Below are 15,848 nucleotides of genomic sequence, written 5' to 3'. Positions count from 1 at the left end.
TTGTAGGTCTTTACTTTTCATTACTTTGAATATTTCATGCCAAGCCCTTCTAGCCTGCAAATTTTCTGTTGAGAAATCAGCTGACGGTATTATAGGAGCTCCATTGTAGGTAACTAACTGCTTTTACTCTTGCTGCTTTTAAGATTCTCTCTTTGTCTTTAACTTTTGGCATTTTAATTATGATGTGTCTTAGTGTAGACTTCTTTGGGTTCATCTTGTTTGGGACTGTCTGCCCTTCCTGGGGTCATATTTCTTTCACCAGATTAGGGAAGATTTCCTCAATTTTTTTTTTTTGTATTTTTTTTTTTCTTGTTGCTGTTCTGGTTAGATGTTTTCTGCTGACTTATCTTCTAAATCACTAATTCGAATCTCTGCTTCATCTAATCTGTTGATTGCTCTTAAAGTATTCTTCATTTCAGTTATTATATTCTTCATTTCTCACTGGTTCTTTTTTATATTTTCTATCTCTTTGTAAAAGTTCTCACTGAGTTCATCTACTCTTCCCATAAGTTCATTAAGCATCATATAACCAGAGTTTTGAACTCTAAATCTAATATTTTGTCTTTATTTTGTTTAGTTATTTTTCTGGAGCTTTGTTCTGTTCTTTCATTTTGCACATATTTCTTTGTCTCCCCACTATGGCTGCCTCCCTATGTTTGCTTCTGTGAATTAGGTAGAGCTGTGATGTCTCCCAGTCTTAGTAAAGTGGCCTTATATAGTAGGTACCCTGTGGGGCCCAGTGACACAGTCTCCCTGGTCACCTGAGCCAGGTGCTCCAGGTGTGTCCCTTTTATGGGTTGTGTGTGTCCTTCTATTATAGTTGAGCTTTGGTTGCTGTTTGTATTTCAGTGGGAGGGACTGACCCTCAGGCAGTTTGGTTGAGAGGACTGGCCATGACTACAAGTGGAGAAGCTATTGTTCAGAGGCTGATCCTATGGAGTAGGATTTGCTTTAGCAGGGCTCTTATGCATGCCCAGTCTGCCCTTTGGGTGTGTTATCTTCAGATGTGGCCCTGGTGATGCTCCAGCTGAGACTGAAGCCAGCCACTAGACGTGCAGGCCTGGGCCTCCTGGGAGACGCACTGCTGCAAGCCAAGTTCAGCCATAGACTATGCCTGGCCCGGGCCCACCTGGCATGAACCACCAAGCAATCCGCAAATGGCTGCCACCTGTGCTGGGCTTGAATGTGCCTCAAGAAGCCAAGCCACAAACTGAGGCCTACTTTTGCTAGAGCCAGACTTAAGGATGCTCAGCAAGACATACAGGGCACACGGAGGCCAAATGCTGCTTCCTTGGGTTTTGTGAGCCTTTGAGAGATTTTAGGAAAGTCTGCAGCATCAGCCAAGATAGGTCATTTGTATGGAAAAGCCACTGGAGGCAGCTTGGGTGGACCTGCAAGTTGGGGCAGGGTCTCAGGGAATCACTTAGGCAGAGCAAACTGTGTTAGCCAGGTTGATGGAGACTTGGATATGGTGGCTGCCTGCATCTATTCACTGAGAAGAGGGAAGCTATTAACAAAGGAACAATGGCTTCTGCCAGCACTTCTCTCTGGGAGATAGCTGCCCCTACATCCTTCACCCTGAAGCTAGACTACTCAGTTCCTACTCATATGTACCTGGCACCTTTCAAGCTGCTGCCCCAGTGCTGGAGCTCAGTGACTATGTCAGAGCATGGCCCCTAAAGAGGCAGCCCTGCATCTCACTCAGCCACAATCTCCATTTCTAGTTTTTCACAGCCAGAAGTTGTAAGGACTTCTCCACCCTGCACTAGAATTCTGGGCTGGGGAGCCTGGTGTGGGATAGGGACCCCTAGCTCCTCCAGAAGGATCTCCATAGCAAGGATTTCCTCTTTATTCTCAAGTGCCATGCACAGTTAGAGAACCAGCCCATCCTGCATCTCCACCCCTCCTACCAGTCTCTGGGTGGCCTCTTCTGCGTGTCCCCAGTTGTAGGACTTTTGTTCAGCTAGACTTCAGGTGATTTTTCATGATGTTTGTTCTGTAGTTTAGTTGTGATTTACTTATGCACATGAGAGGAGGCAGGCACAGTGTTTACTTACACCTCCATCTTGACTGGAAGCCTAAAGGGCAAAACTTTTAATTAGAAATTTTATAGGACCCAAGTAAAATATGCCCACCTCAGCCTATAAAAACTCACAGCCAGAATACAGAGAGACTGGAGCAGGGGGATCTCTGAGCCCCCTCCCAAAAAAAGGGGCAGCACTGTGTTAGTTTGGGGTAGGGATAAGAAAGGCAGGGGTCCCCTCCCATGGGCAGCTCCTGCCCTATAAAAAAAAGGAGAAAGTTCCCCTACAGGACTCCATCACACCTCTCATCCCTTGGAGGGCTCAGCAGCTTATATCAGCTGCCTCCTACAGGCACCACACAGCCTGCCAGAACTAAGTCTCAATCCTGGCTGCACTCCCTTGGACAAGTTCTTGTTAGTGCTCCCAACCTCAGTTTCCTCACCTTTAAAATGGGCCCTTGAAAATATCCTCTTTGAAGATATTTATGGGAATTAAATGAGATAACAGTTTTATTATTGTAAAATATACCTGAGTTCTTTCTACTCCATTCATAAATATCTAACACATAGAAAACACCAATAATGCATTTCTGTAAGTTAATATCAGAGAAATATAATCTAATTTTTCATATAATTATTTTACCTTCTTAAAATAAGAAGATTCCTTAGAGGTTCGTTTCTTTAAAATTAGATATCTCCATGCTTAAATCTTCTAAAATATATCAAATGTTTCCCTGCTAACTAAATAACTACTCATTATTAAACATTACTCGTCTTCTTTTCCGAATGGCTTGGAGTTCTTACTATGAACCAAGAGTGCCCCTGAGGGCGAAAGGGACCGATATTATGATATCATTAACTCTGATGTGCTGGGTGTTATCCCATTAATTATTAACTATCTAACATATTACTCACAACAATCTAATTTTGAAGATTGTTCCAATTTCGTAGCTCAGAAAAGTTAAGTAAAATGCTAAAAGTTCCCCAGCTAGAAGGCAGCGAAGATGCAAGCAAACACAAATAGAGCCCTAGAGCCCTGCTGCTTTGACTACCCTGGTGCCGTCACAGCCTCCACTCCTAGCTGGAGCCCAGATGCTTTGGTTGTAAAATAAATGCTACTTTTGCTCTTATAGTTGACCTTTAAAGTTTGTCGAGCTTTCTATCTTGGTTGTTTAGTTAGTTAATTTGTTTTTTGGCTTCCTCTAAGGAATTCTTGTTATATTTTGGTGCTTTTAACCTATTCTAACCTGAGAAATTAAGTAAGCAAATGTCTTGTGATTATGTCTAAAGGCTGTAAGTGAGTCTCTGAGAAGTCTTCCCATAAGTGAGGTGAGATGACCTGGGAACTTGGCCTTTGCTCACCTGCTGGATTTTTTGGCTTCCTTTCAGCTCCACAGCTACATTTCAGAGAATCAAAGTTGTTTAATTTATGAACTCTGACACAGGATACTGTTATCCAACACAGACCTAAATGTATTACAAAACAAAATGTTGAACTTCTATTAAATGGCTTTTCTGCTCACTGTTATTTTAGACACGTTGCCTCTGTAAAACTTTGGGATGTAAGTGTTTTTGTCTCCATGATATGGATGAGAAAATCAAGACTCAAAAGTGTCCACACCCGGCCAAAGGCATTCTGTAAATAGTTCACTTGAAGTCAACATATATATGGTCAGTATGGAAGTTTTACTAAATCTTTATAAGCAATGTGAGGTTCTTCATTATCGAACTAAAGAGAATTAAGAACACATTCCCATTGTGTCAGACAAGCAGTCCTAATAATGATATGCCTGGAGTTCGTCCAGCCCAGGAGGAGCTGGGGAGAGCATCCACACTGCACACCTCCAGGGACAGTCTCAGACTGTGTTAAATGTGGATGGTACTGCCATCCACATATATATAGAAACAGCTGCAACAGTGCCCCAGGGTTGCAGCAGAGCAGCCTTAATGGGGGAAGGGAAAGAAAGGGGGTTGTCCCTGGTAGTGCACTGAGACTGTCAGGTAAACCACAATGGAAAGCCCCACAAGGAGGATCAGCCATCAGATGTGAAAAGTACAGGGTGTCTCCTGGGGCTGTGATTTAATATAAGGGTAACATGGTCTAAACTCCCTACCTTTCTCTTGGGGTGGGGAGGAGGGCATATAATGCTACATTTTACACAACATTCTTTGTGGGGGAGATGCAGGTAGACTCCATTTAACTAACCAGAGTGTGTAAAATACAAGTTGAATGTTTAGTTGCCTAAGGAAAGTGAATTCTCCACAAACTCCACTATGTCTGGAAGTCTCAGAAAAAAAGTGATCCAAATAAATCACATGACCTTTGTCCAGCAATCCTTTTTTCTAAGAATCTTTCCCAAACATTAATCCATAAATTGGGACAGTGCCCCCCACCCCCAACCCCACCCCAGGGGCCAGCAAGGCAGGAGCGCCTTACAGGCCACAAATGCCTTTGGTTCTGAGAGGCCACACCACTTGAGTGGCAGAGCAGCCAGCCAAGATTCAAACGCAGGTCTGTCCCTACTTGGTCACAGTCCCGGACACTGCCTTGGCAGGCCGTCATGTCATATCTGGCAGTTTTTCAGTCCACACACAGGGGAATTCTCAGCCACAACCTCTGTATCTGGTAGCCGCAGATGGACACAAAAACAGTTAGAAAAATGTGATTCTTGCGCAGGGAAGTTGGAGCATAAAAGAGTTTAGAAGTGGGCGGATGTGTTTAAAAAGGGGGGGGAGGGGTGGAAACCTCACCAGCCAAGTCTGTAGAAGAAAAAATAAATGAAGTCTGCCTATCTGGTGCTAGAGCCCCTCCCTTCGGCCCGCGCAGAGTGTGACCCAGGGGCCTCTTCCTCCAGCTGGTGAGGGTCAGAAGCAGGCCCGTGCGACCCTCGCACCGCTCCACGCGGCCCCTCGGCCCACTGCTTGACCGCGCCCGGCACGGTCGGCGATGAGCGGCCTCAACGCAACGTCGCCAACCCACCACCGTGAGTACTCGTCGCGGGGAGGAGTCCGCGGGGTCGGAAACCAACTCCAGACAGGGCCGAACAGAGGCGCAGGGGCCGAGCCACCGCCAAGCCGAGACACTCGGCTCTGGCCATGCCTTGCCTCTGTGGACCAGAGGTATGCCGGGCTCAGGCCAGGACACCAGCACTGTCCCACGTCTTGGTGCGCCTCGGTCGCGCGGAAACCCAGTCCCGCGTTGGAAGGACCCCGCGCTGCTCCCCCACCGATCCTGGAGTTCAGGTCTGCGCTTCCAGACCCTGGCGCGCGGGCTTTGCGCCCGCTGACCCTGACGCTCGAGCTGTGTGCCCCGCACCCTGGCGCGCCGGGTCTGCTCCCTGCGCCCGGACCCGGGCGCGCTGGATGAGCGCCCTGGGCCTGGAGAGACCCCAGAGCACTTCCACCCCCGCGTCTGCTCGTTGTTTCTTTGCGTATTGGTCGGGAAGTATCTGTGGCAAGAACTTTCCCCTAAGAGAATAAATAAAAGACCTACTAGGAGAGGCAGAGCGTTAAGCAGCCCAGAAAGAACTCGGAAGCTGTTTCCAGGCCGCCCAGGCAGGGAACATGAGGTGCATTCGGAGAAAACTTTAGATCAACTCCATCATCCCTGTACTTGTTTTCAGGCCCTGTCTGGTGTTCAAAGGGACGCACAGATGCTGGAGGGGGAGCTCGCATTGACCATTGAGGGCTTGTAATTTCTCAGAGCCTGTTTTTTTCTTTTTGAAACCCGCTCGTTTTGTTATTTTCTTGCTGACAGGAAATCATACAACCCTGAGTTTCGTTGGGAGGATGTTCAGAAACATTGCTGCCCCACCCCCGCCCCTTCTCCCTTGTTGGGCTTTGCAATCAAAAACTAAAATTTATTTTTAAAAGAATGAATGCTTATTCCTCTTACCCCCCACACTGGCTAGGTCGTTAGAAACTGTGAGAGAAGAGACATTCTGAGTCTGTAATCTAATCATGTTAAGCAATTAATATGGTAATGATATGGGTATGGAGACACCCACTCGTTTTATAAGTCTTTAAAATCCAGGTGGTTGTGAGGCCTTAGGGGCGAAATAGAGTGAGTGGGGCCAGGTCTGGATCAGTATACTGCGTGCCTGTGTGCACATGGCTCAGCTAGATCTGGGTGTGCAGACTGGAGTCAGAGTGAGAGCCACGCTGCCCGCACTGGGATCATGTATACCTCTTCCTAGCAAATGCCTCTTTTTAGCTAAGGCAAGCCAACTTCTATTAGCCGCAGTTTCATCATCAGCAAAAGGTAATAGTAGGATATTCCTCTGTGGGTTGTGAGAATTAAGTGTGTGTAAATGGCTCAGCACAGAGATCAACACAACTAAGTACTAGATAAATGTCAGGCATCTTTGTTCATTTTACATGAGACTGTGGCTCTGTAACTTGTATGGTTGGTGTGTTTACATGTGTGCATCTGTATATGTGAATCAAGACACTAGTGAGCTCATATGTGTGTGTGTTGGGGAGGGGAGGTATGTGTTTGTGTAGAGGGCCAAAGTTGAAAGGACAGATCCACTGTAATCATTCCAGTTCAAGTACTTAGGAAATGCAGGCATGTAGCCATTCTCAGTCTGGAGAGGCCAGGCTTGTCAGCCTCAGAGCCTTGTCCCTGCCCCTCCCTCTCCAGCCCCTACCCCTCCAAAGTTCTCTGGGTTCAAGTTTCAGATCTTGACCAATGACTGCAAACACAGCCCTTCTGGAACTGACAAGGATGCAGCCCTTACTTGCATACCATTCCAGATTACCCTCAGGACTTGATTTATGGCAGGCTCTCTGCTGTGGGAGAACCATGGGGCCCTATTTCTTGCTGCTAACTCAGGCAGGATGTCTCAGTTTACATCACTATTCCTCAGAACTATAATTTAGAATGGAGGGGAATCGCTGTTACACTCCGGCCAGGCCTGCCCTACCCAGCTGGGCTCAGCCAGTTCCCATAAGCCCTAATGCCAGTTATTTCGAATGAGTCATGTGCAGAAATCCATTGCTTTGCCCTTGGATGGAAGAGGTCAACACTCAGTGAGGAGATGGCCAGGTTTAGCAGCTTTATATAGAATTCACCACCTGACAGAGCAGAAAGAATTGCATCCAGCGCCAAAAGAAATTACATCTCAGCCATTTCAAAACCTCTCCAGATATCGGTCGAGGAGGGAGTTATAGTCAGTACCTGGGCCTTTTTAAGGTGCTATGGCTGGGCATTTATTTCTGGGGACTTGTAGAACACCCTGTGAAAGAGTCCTGTGGGGTAAGAGGCATCCTGTATTTGCAGTGAGAGCACATCAGCCCATCTGCAATAAGTAGGAAGAGGCCCGTCACCAGCGGGAGAAGGTTGGCAAGTAAAGTCTGTTTTGCCTCTTTGGATGGCAAATGCCTTTCTCAAGCCTCAACCAAAACATCTTCTAGAGACTGAGCAAACTCAATGGGCCCAACAAACACAAGCTCAAAACAAAAACAAATAAATTTGAACACTGAATGAAGAATTAATAATGGGAAAGAGGAAGACACCTTCCACCTACCTCAAGAGCAACTACTTTATTGATTTATGAGAATCCTTCTACAAGTATTGTTCGTATACACAATACTTTTTATTTTACAAAATGAAAATTTATGTCTTCTACTCCATCTTACTTTTTTTCTTAAGAATATATCTTAAAGATTATACCTTATCACCATATGTAGAGTAACTTCTTCTCAGGGCATAGTTTGGATTTATGAATATACAAATGAATTGGTTATTCCTCCTTGAATGACATTTAGGTTGTATACAGTCTTTATTCGATTTTTTTTTCTAACCAGTGACACAGTGCTACCATGAAAACCTTTGTAAGTAGAGTTTTACCTGCATGTGTTTACATTCTTTCTGGATAAATTCCCTCCAGAATTTAATTTCTGGGACAAAGAGTGTGTACATTTAAAACATTAATAGATACTAAAAACTTGCCTTCCAAAAGGTCGCATGATCTCTAACACTCACCAGCAGGAAGTGAAAGTTGCCATTTGCCAACACCCTCACTCACACTGTGCAGTTTTTATCTTTGCCAATCTGATGAGTAAAACACACTGTCACTTTTGAATGTGCCTCTATAATTACAAGTGAGGCTGCGCAAGTTTTCATACCCCCAGAAGATAGTGTATTTCTCTTTCTGGGAAGTACCTCCTTATGGCTTATGCCTATTTCCTGTCAGGTTCCTGCCCCCTGTGAGGAAACATGACCCATAAGTTAATGAAGCATCCCTCCCTTTCGTGGCAAGCTAGAGGCAGAGCAGGAACTGGAATCCCACGCATGCTGTGGGGTCAGCCCTGGGGTTGATGCCACCTCCAATGTTTACTGGCTTTGGAGAGGTAATACCTAAGAGCCTCAGTTTTCTCATCTGTACATGGGAGTAATAACAGCTACTTCACGGGAATCACATGATGAACAAAAGAATAAAGGTTTGGCGCCATGCCCAGCAGTAGTGGTATCTATGGCTGCTGTTAACTGACTTTATCAGCACAAACCTGGACTTCAGGTGCTGGTAATCTCCCAAGTCTCCCTTGCAGACAACTGCAGTTTGGCTTTAGATAATGTGATAACAGTAGCAGCACCTATATGGCCAGCCCCGTGGTGGGCCTTACACAGGCCATCCTTCACAGCCTGGGCTCACAGGCTATTTCTTACCCGTTATGCAGATGAAACACCAGAGGCTCAGGGGGATGACCTGCCCCAGAGCTACCAAGTGCTGAGGCCACAACCAGGCTGTGGACACAGGCTGCAAACCCCAGAGCTACAAAGGCCAACCTGAGGGAGACGTTAGGGTGCATGTGGGCCTGCTTCTCCTATGTTCTGTTGCCCTCCCACTGTGGGAGCTGACTGGGAAATCATTGTTGTGGTTTTGCACATAGAAGGACTGTGTGTGGCATAGACACTCAGAACCTGCCCCCAAAACCATGGCTTTTAAGCCAGGCCTGTGGTCCAACTTCGGTCCACCACTGCCTGCCATCACTCCCTTTTCTGTGGTCAGAACTAACCCACACTGGGCCAGCTGCTTCTGTTCACCCTGCCTTCCACAGCCATCTCAGGCTGCCCTAGGGCCTCATCTTATGGCCCCTCCTCATGTCCAGACCACTCTGCCTCTCCAGCTTCACCCTCTGGACTCTCTGGATAACATCCTTCCTTCCAAAGACACATACACGCACGCACACACACACACACACACATGCACACATGCACTGTCTGACTGGCTCACACCTGCTTGTCAGTTTAGGCCTAGTTTATACAGTCCCACCTTCCAGGGCCCTCCTGACACTAGAAAAACACCCACCATTGCCCTGGGGACACTTCTCAGCCCCAACAGATTACTGGCTTTGCTTTCCTTATGGAATTCTGACCCCCCGCCAAGGGTCTCCATGACCCCACCTGCCCCCCTCCTGGGGCCTGGCACAGAGAGGGGCCTAGGAAGTGACTCAGAAATGAATGGATGACTGCACAGATGACTTAAAGGCCAATGCTCCCAGGCCTATGTCCATTCCAAAGGCCAAAAGCGCCTTTTAAAAAATCATATGCTCAATAGCTCCTCGTTCAGAACTTGGCGTATACATGGACAGCAGTAAATAATAAATTAAAATGGACAGAAAGTCAAACCAAAACAGATTCTAGAACACAACTGATGGGCTCCAGCAGTCAGCACCTAGTCTTCCTTCCCACTCAGCATTGAGTCCCATTTTATATTCTCCCTCCCTCCGCTTCCTCTCCCTGCCTCCCCACCATGCCCATCTTTGCCTAAGGTTTTCTTCAGATCCTTATGTAATCTGAACTTCTGAGGGAATGCTGGCTTCTACCCTTAGTTACTATAAATTTTAACTTTCGTACGTCCTTCCAGAAGAAATGTCAGCGTGCAAAATCTTAGCTGATGGCAGATGCTGACAAGAGCCAGTTTCCTCTCATGCCCAGGACACTGGGTCCATCACAGGCCAGGCGGGTTCAGCAGGGCCTCTACACAGCTCCCCTCACCCACACTTGCAGCCACAGAGAGCCTGTGTGGTTATCACCACCTCACAGATGAGCCACTGGGCCCCTACACATGGGTCTGCCCTGCCTAGGAGACAGCAGCTGAGCAGGACTTGCTGCCACCTGCCTAGCTCTGAAGCCCTGCCCTTCCTCTGGACAGACATCTTCAGCAGTTCTCATTAATGACTCTTAAGATTGACACATTGCAGGAGGCTCAGTGTAGACAACTCTGAGAGTTAGAACTCTAGGGGACCCAGTCATGGCGGCTCCATAATATGGTGAGATTTACCTTCTGGAACCCAACCAGGTCCCCACGGTAAATATCACAGAAAGATCTCCTCTCCCCATCCTGCAGTTACCAGCAGTGGATGGGGAAAGGAACCATTCGGAATTACACCAGAACAGCTGTTCTTAACAAATCCTGCCCTCAGGAAAACTAGTTGCCAGAGCCTAACCTGCTAGGGTATGGTGTTATCAGAGCCTAACAGACTTGGGGGAAGAGAAACACCCAACTCCAGCCCCCTCTAGCCATCTGTCCCACATAAGGGGAGAGACAAAAACTGAAAAACACTTGTGACAGAGAGAGACCTGATCACAGGACTGCAGAGTATGTCCCCTCCCCCACCTCTCCACCACATCACAGCAGTTCCTTTTACCCAGTACATCATCTCTGGCTGTCGATAAAATTTTCAAGGCATACCAAAGGCAAAAAAGAAACATAACTCGGAGAGACAGAATAAGGCTCAGAAGCAGACATGGCAGGAATGTTGGAATTATTGGACAGAATTTAAAACAACTATGATGAATAACTCCTTATGACACTTTGTTATATTCTCTCTTGTTTCTTTAGCAAAATCCTTCTGTAAGTTAAAGCCACACCTCCCTTCTCTTATTGCCAAAACATTGTGGCCAACATACTATGTAGGGCTGAAGGGAGCTGGAATTTCTGGGCACTTGTGTGGGGCAAGCCCTGGGCAAGGCTGCCCTGTTATCCCACTGCACCTGTCACACCCTGATGTAGGCATTTTATCTCAATTTTGAATGTGGTCTACTGACTGGCGCATCACTTGCAGAGAGTACAGCCGTTTTGCCCCACTTCTGCATGCAATGCACGTTTTTATGAGGGGTTCAACTGTGCAGCTGCCTGCTGACCCATTTTTTTCCCCTTGGACTCTGGAAAGGAGAATCTTCACATTTTAACAGTAGCTGTAGTCATATGCATTCTCAGCAGAGTCTTAAAAAGAAGGAAAGTATGGTTTGCCAGATTAAAACCAGATAAAGCATTCATGCCTGCCTTTGGTGGTAAGCCCCAGTCTGTGGCTTCTGTGTTCACTGGACAGCAAAGTCCACTGGTTGTGGAATGACACTTTCTCTTGTGCTCAGCAAACACTCTCTCTAGAACTTTATACACAGCCTTTAATAAATAGAGGCTTCAAGTTCAGGTCCCTCTTCTGTACTTTTTAACCCAAATATGCTTTGCATTGATTTGCTAGTGATAAGGAGGTTAGAACACCAGTTTAGAACACCAGCTTTGGAGTTCAAGGATTTGAGTTTAAACGCAGACCAGCTCTGACCTGGCTATGGCCTTGAACACATGTTGCCCGGCCTCTGTGTGTCTCAGTTCACATCCAGGGCAAGGCTGACTCCATGGGCATGCAACCTGTGCAGTCATGCAGGGCCCTGCCCTGAGAGGGCTCAGATTCACTATGTTCAATGCTCCGCTGCTGCCACCTTGAAATACTTAAGTTTTGAATACGAGACCTTACATTTTCATTTTGCACTGGCCCACACAAATTCTATAGCTGGTCTTGATCAGATAAGAGGAGATGATGATTATTTCTACCTCAGGATTTATTCTCAAAATTAAATGTATTATAGGTAAAGTTCCTAGCACAGTGTCTGGTATATATTCATCACTGCTACTCACTTAGTCTTGAATGTGTCTTAAATGAATGCTGACTCCCTCCCACTGTCTAGCTCCTCCCTGTTCCCAGGTCTTATCTGTTTGCCCATTCACCACTGAAAATAATACCCACAGACAGGATGGCAGAGTCTATGCAGGTCCTAGAACCCAAGCAAGGCCCTCTGACCCAGGGGGCAACTGCCCCTCAGTAGCTGTGGGAAGCTGCTCCCTCCTTAGCTGTGAGAGCTGCCTCCAACATGTCTGCCTCTTTGTGTTTCTATCAGATTGTGGAGAGCAGCCCAGAAAACACATGAGGGCCTAGCAGCTCAGTTTTATTATGTGATACCCTGGGAGGGCCTTCCTTGCTCCCCAGCCTCACCTGAATACCAGCCCCTTAGCGAAAGGGATCTCACTGTCTCGTTCTCCATGGGGAAGAGAAGGCTCTTTAAAAACACTAAGTGAATGAATGAATGAATGAATGAATGAATGAATGAATTTGAAGTTCTAACCAGTGTAGACAAATCCTGATCTACACAGAGCACTGTGGGTCCCAAATTTACCTGCATCCCTTCCCAGTCCAGTAAAAGATTCACCCCTCGGTGGCCTGCATTGGTCTGAAATCTCCTTGGCTTAGCCCACTGACCTCTCCCTGCCCAGCACTCCTTGTGCACCCTAACCTGTGCTCATATGAAGCCCATTCCCTTCCCACCTGGCTCCTCACATGCTTTACCTTTCAATGTTTTCTCTCACAGTTACGTCTTTCTTTTCCTTGGTGCTGCCATTGACCGAGTTCACAGCAGGGGCACTCTCAGCAGGTCTTTAAAGCTGTCCCCCCCTCCTGGAAGGGGTACCTCTCCCTCATTCCCAGCCTGCACTCCATGCCTAAGCTCCTTTGGGAAATCTGGGCCATGCTTTTTGTGATCGTGTCCTAAGACTGACTTGTCACTGAATTGCCCTCCTTAAGTTCTCATCTAAGTGAATTAATTTCAGCTATGCCTGGAAATATAGATTGGTCCTTTTGTTGTTGTTGCTGTTGTTAATTTCACACTCTTTTTTTTCCTTTTCTACAAATTCTATAAATTATCCTGACCTATTCTCCTCGTATGGTGACTCTCTCACTAACTTAAAGCTTCACCTGGAATAAGTTATTTCATTTCACCCCTGGCAGCCCTGTGGGAGACATTTTTATCTCCATTTTGCATGTGATTCCAAAGCTTGAGAGATAATGTGACTTGCTGAGAGCCACGGTCAACCCCTCATGCCCATACTCACATACAGCAAGTTTTTCTAGGAAGGGCTCAGCCAGGCTCAACTTGCACATTAGACACAGTGCTTAGGGTCCACAGTGCTTTTAGAGACCCACAAAAATGTTTGTTTCTTTTAAACTCTAAAGGAAAAAATGAACTTTTAAGACTAAACATTACATTTGTCTATACCAACACCACTATAAAAAACAATTTTTAATATTTTGGGGGAGAAGAGACTTGTGGAGTCAAAGCACCTAGGCCCATGAAGGTCATACTGCGGCCCTATCTCAGTCCATTCAAGGCCAGGGGCTGGCTGGGTCCGTGCTGGTCCCCACACTGCCAGTCTCCTACCGGATTCTGCCCTGCTCCCGGTGTTTTGATGCTTCTCTGCGTAGCTGCCCTACCTCAAATCCTCATACTCCTCCCCTGGCAGTCCTGCCCAATACAGCAGGACGCCTGGGCAGGGCAGCTGCAGTGGCTTCTTCTGTGCCTTCTTTTACCTCTGTCCTCTAGAGATTCAGAGTCAAAAGTAAATGTTTGAGGAAACCCAGGGCTTACTCTGTCTATCTCTGTCTTTGTCTCTATCTCTGTCTCTGTCTCTGTCTCTCCTATCTCTGCTTCTATCTCTGCCTCTGATTCTATCTCTGTCTCATCTCTATCTCTATCTCTATCTCTATTTCTGTCTCTATCTCTATCTCCCCCTTAACTTTCTTGGCTTTTTAAGCTAGGAAATTGGGCTATTCTTCACTTAAAAGTTTAAAAGTAAGTTTTCTCCACTCTGTTTCATTACAAAGAAGCAATTCATGTTCCTTGTAGAATTGTACATGCAAGACCAAGAGGAAGGATGTAAGAAGATTCTCTCTCGAGCAGGGTGACTTTCAGATACTCATGGGACAACCAGGTGTCAACTGGAAGGACATTCAGGGGAAGATCTGGGCAGAGATAAAGATAGGGGACCTCAGTGTAAAGAGGCCACCCGGGGAGGCACCCACAAGGAGCTGTGGAGAGCCTGCTGGAGTTGCACTGATCACTCTAGATTGGGGCACAGAGGCCACGATGTGGATCTTAGCCCAGGTGCAAAGGGGCAGGGTGCTGAATAGCACTTGGCGAGCACTCACGTTGTGCTACTCCACACACAGCAGGGGTATACATGGTACCTCGTTTAATCCTGAAGATATCACATGGATGTGATATTATTAATGCCAGTTTAGAAATATGGAGACTAAAGTTCAAAGGGGTTGTTTCCCCAGGGCCTCACTGTATATCACTGGCACTGTCCAGCCTTGAGCCAGGTGTGTCTCTCCATCTCTGGGACCCGGCAGCCACCATGCTGGGAGAGGCTTGCCCATGCCCCCTTGCCTGTGTGCCTAGCTCCATGTAGCCCTGAGGTCACTCACCCTGCCTCAGGAGAAAAGGCCTTTATTTATCCACCCTTACTCCAGGCCACTTCTGCCAGCCCCCACCTGGTAGCCCAGCAGCTGCTAATGAAACACTCATAGTGGCACACAAGGACCCGGTTGTGACTGTGCGAGTCCTGCCAGCTGAGGCCAACCCACGCATAGGTCTCACTCTCCCCCGGGAAGCAGTGGGCAGCTGCCTTTCAAGGTCACTACAAGGGCACTAGGAGAGAATAATGCCCCCACCAATTCCTGGAATGCCTCCATCACAGAGCCACTCCTCGGCTGGAAGCTTTGTCTTTTGTTGAAATATCACAAGCTGTGGGACCATGACTGCAATGTGTTATACCTTGCTAGGCACTTTCAAATCTGTATCCTTTCTTCTTCAAGTGGTACTACTCCCCATCTTTGACAGGGAAATAAAGTGAAGCTCAGAGAAGTTAAGTGACTTGGGAAATTTCACACAGCCAGGTGTAGGAGATGGAACAAGACTAGTACACGTGTCAACCTCTTAGAGCTTACTGTTTGCACCACAGAAACTCATTCACCATGTTCTTAAGTGGGGGTCAGGATGTGTGTGATGTTGAGGATGCTGGGACTGCATCATTACCAAAAGGAAGAAACTGTTGACGCTGACCCTACATTACCCTGTACCTTGCTCTTCCCTCCCTGCACCCCCCACCACACACACACATGTTCCTCACTACTTCCATGCATTTCTCAGCAACAGACTGGTGTCTCCCCCCAGGTTCAAGGCAGAGGAGCACTCTTGGGGGTCTGGTTCAATCTGGGGCAGAGCAGACAGGTCCATGGGTTCTTCTGACTTCCCAGAGATAACTGAAAACATATGGAAAAACTGTTGCCCACAGCATCTTTGCCCTTGGGCGTGCTTTTAAAACCATTTTTTACAGCATCATTTCTCAAACATCTTTCCCATCTCTGTGCCTCAGTCTGGAATGCCTGTAGTACACCCAGCTATCGCACTGTGTTCTGCTTCTCAAAGCCCCTCTGTCTGTGATCTCCCCTGAGGTCAGTGTGGCGTTCAGGCCAGACCTTTTAAATCCCACGTGGCAAACAGAGGCACACAGTTTTGGAGAATTCAGCAAGGTGGTTTTGGTTATTTTGGGGTTGAGTTCAGCACTGCTTCTCCCATGCTTTCCCTTCTTGAACCAAGTCCAAGTTTATTAACAAAGACAAGAATCTTTTAATAAGTCTATTAATAAAGGGAATCTTCCCTCAGGGAGGTTATCTGTGCAGCACAATCATGTACCAGTAATCA

General features: G+C 46.9%; 1 protein-coding gene across 2 annotated transcripts in view; it reads left to right on the top strand.

Annotated features, from left to right (window-relative positions):
• The first annotated feature begins 4,542 nt into the window (after positions 1–4,542).
• GYPC (glycophorin C (Gerbich blood group)) overlaps positions 4,543–15,848 on the top strand; it is a 49,803-nt gene continuing 38,497 nt past the window's right edge. The window contains exon 1 of one of the 2 annotated variants that reach the window (XM_023532669.1): positions 4,543–5,007. In XM_023532669.1, the coding sequence (XP_023388437.1) occupies positions 4,971–5,007 (37 nt within the window). In that variant the 5' untranslated portion in view covers positions 4,543–4,970. The remainder of the gene's footprint in view (positions 5,008–15,848) is intronic. The other variant, XM_011363647.2, reaches the window with a different exon arrangement.

Source organism: Pteropus vampyrus, unplaced genomic scaffold, assembly GCF_000151845.1.
Source record: "Pteropus vampyrus isolate Shadow unplaced genomic scaffold, Pvam_2.0 Scaffold87, whole genome shotgun sequence".
In the NCBI taxonomy this organism is placed as follows: Eukaryota; Metazoa; Chordata; class Mammalia; order Chiroptera; family Pteropodidae; genus Pteropus; species Pteropus vampyrus.
Note: the sequence above shows the minus strand (reverse complement) of the source record. Positions and strands in the feature narration are given on the sequence as shown.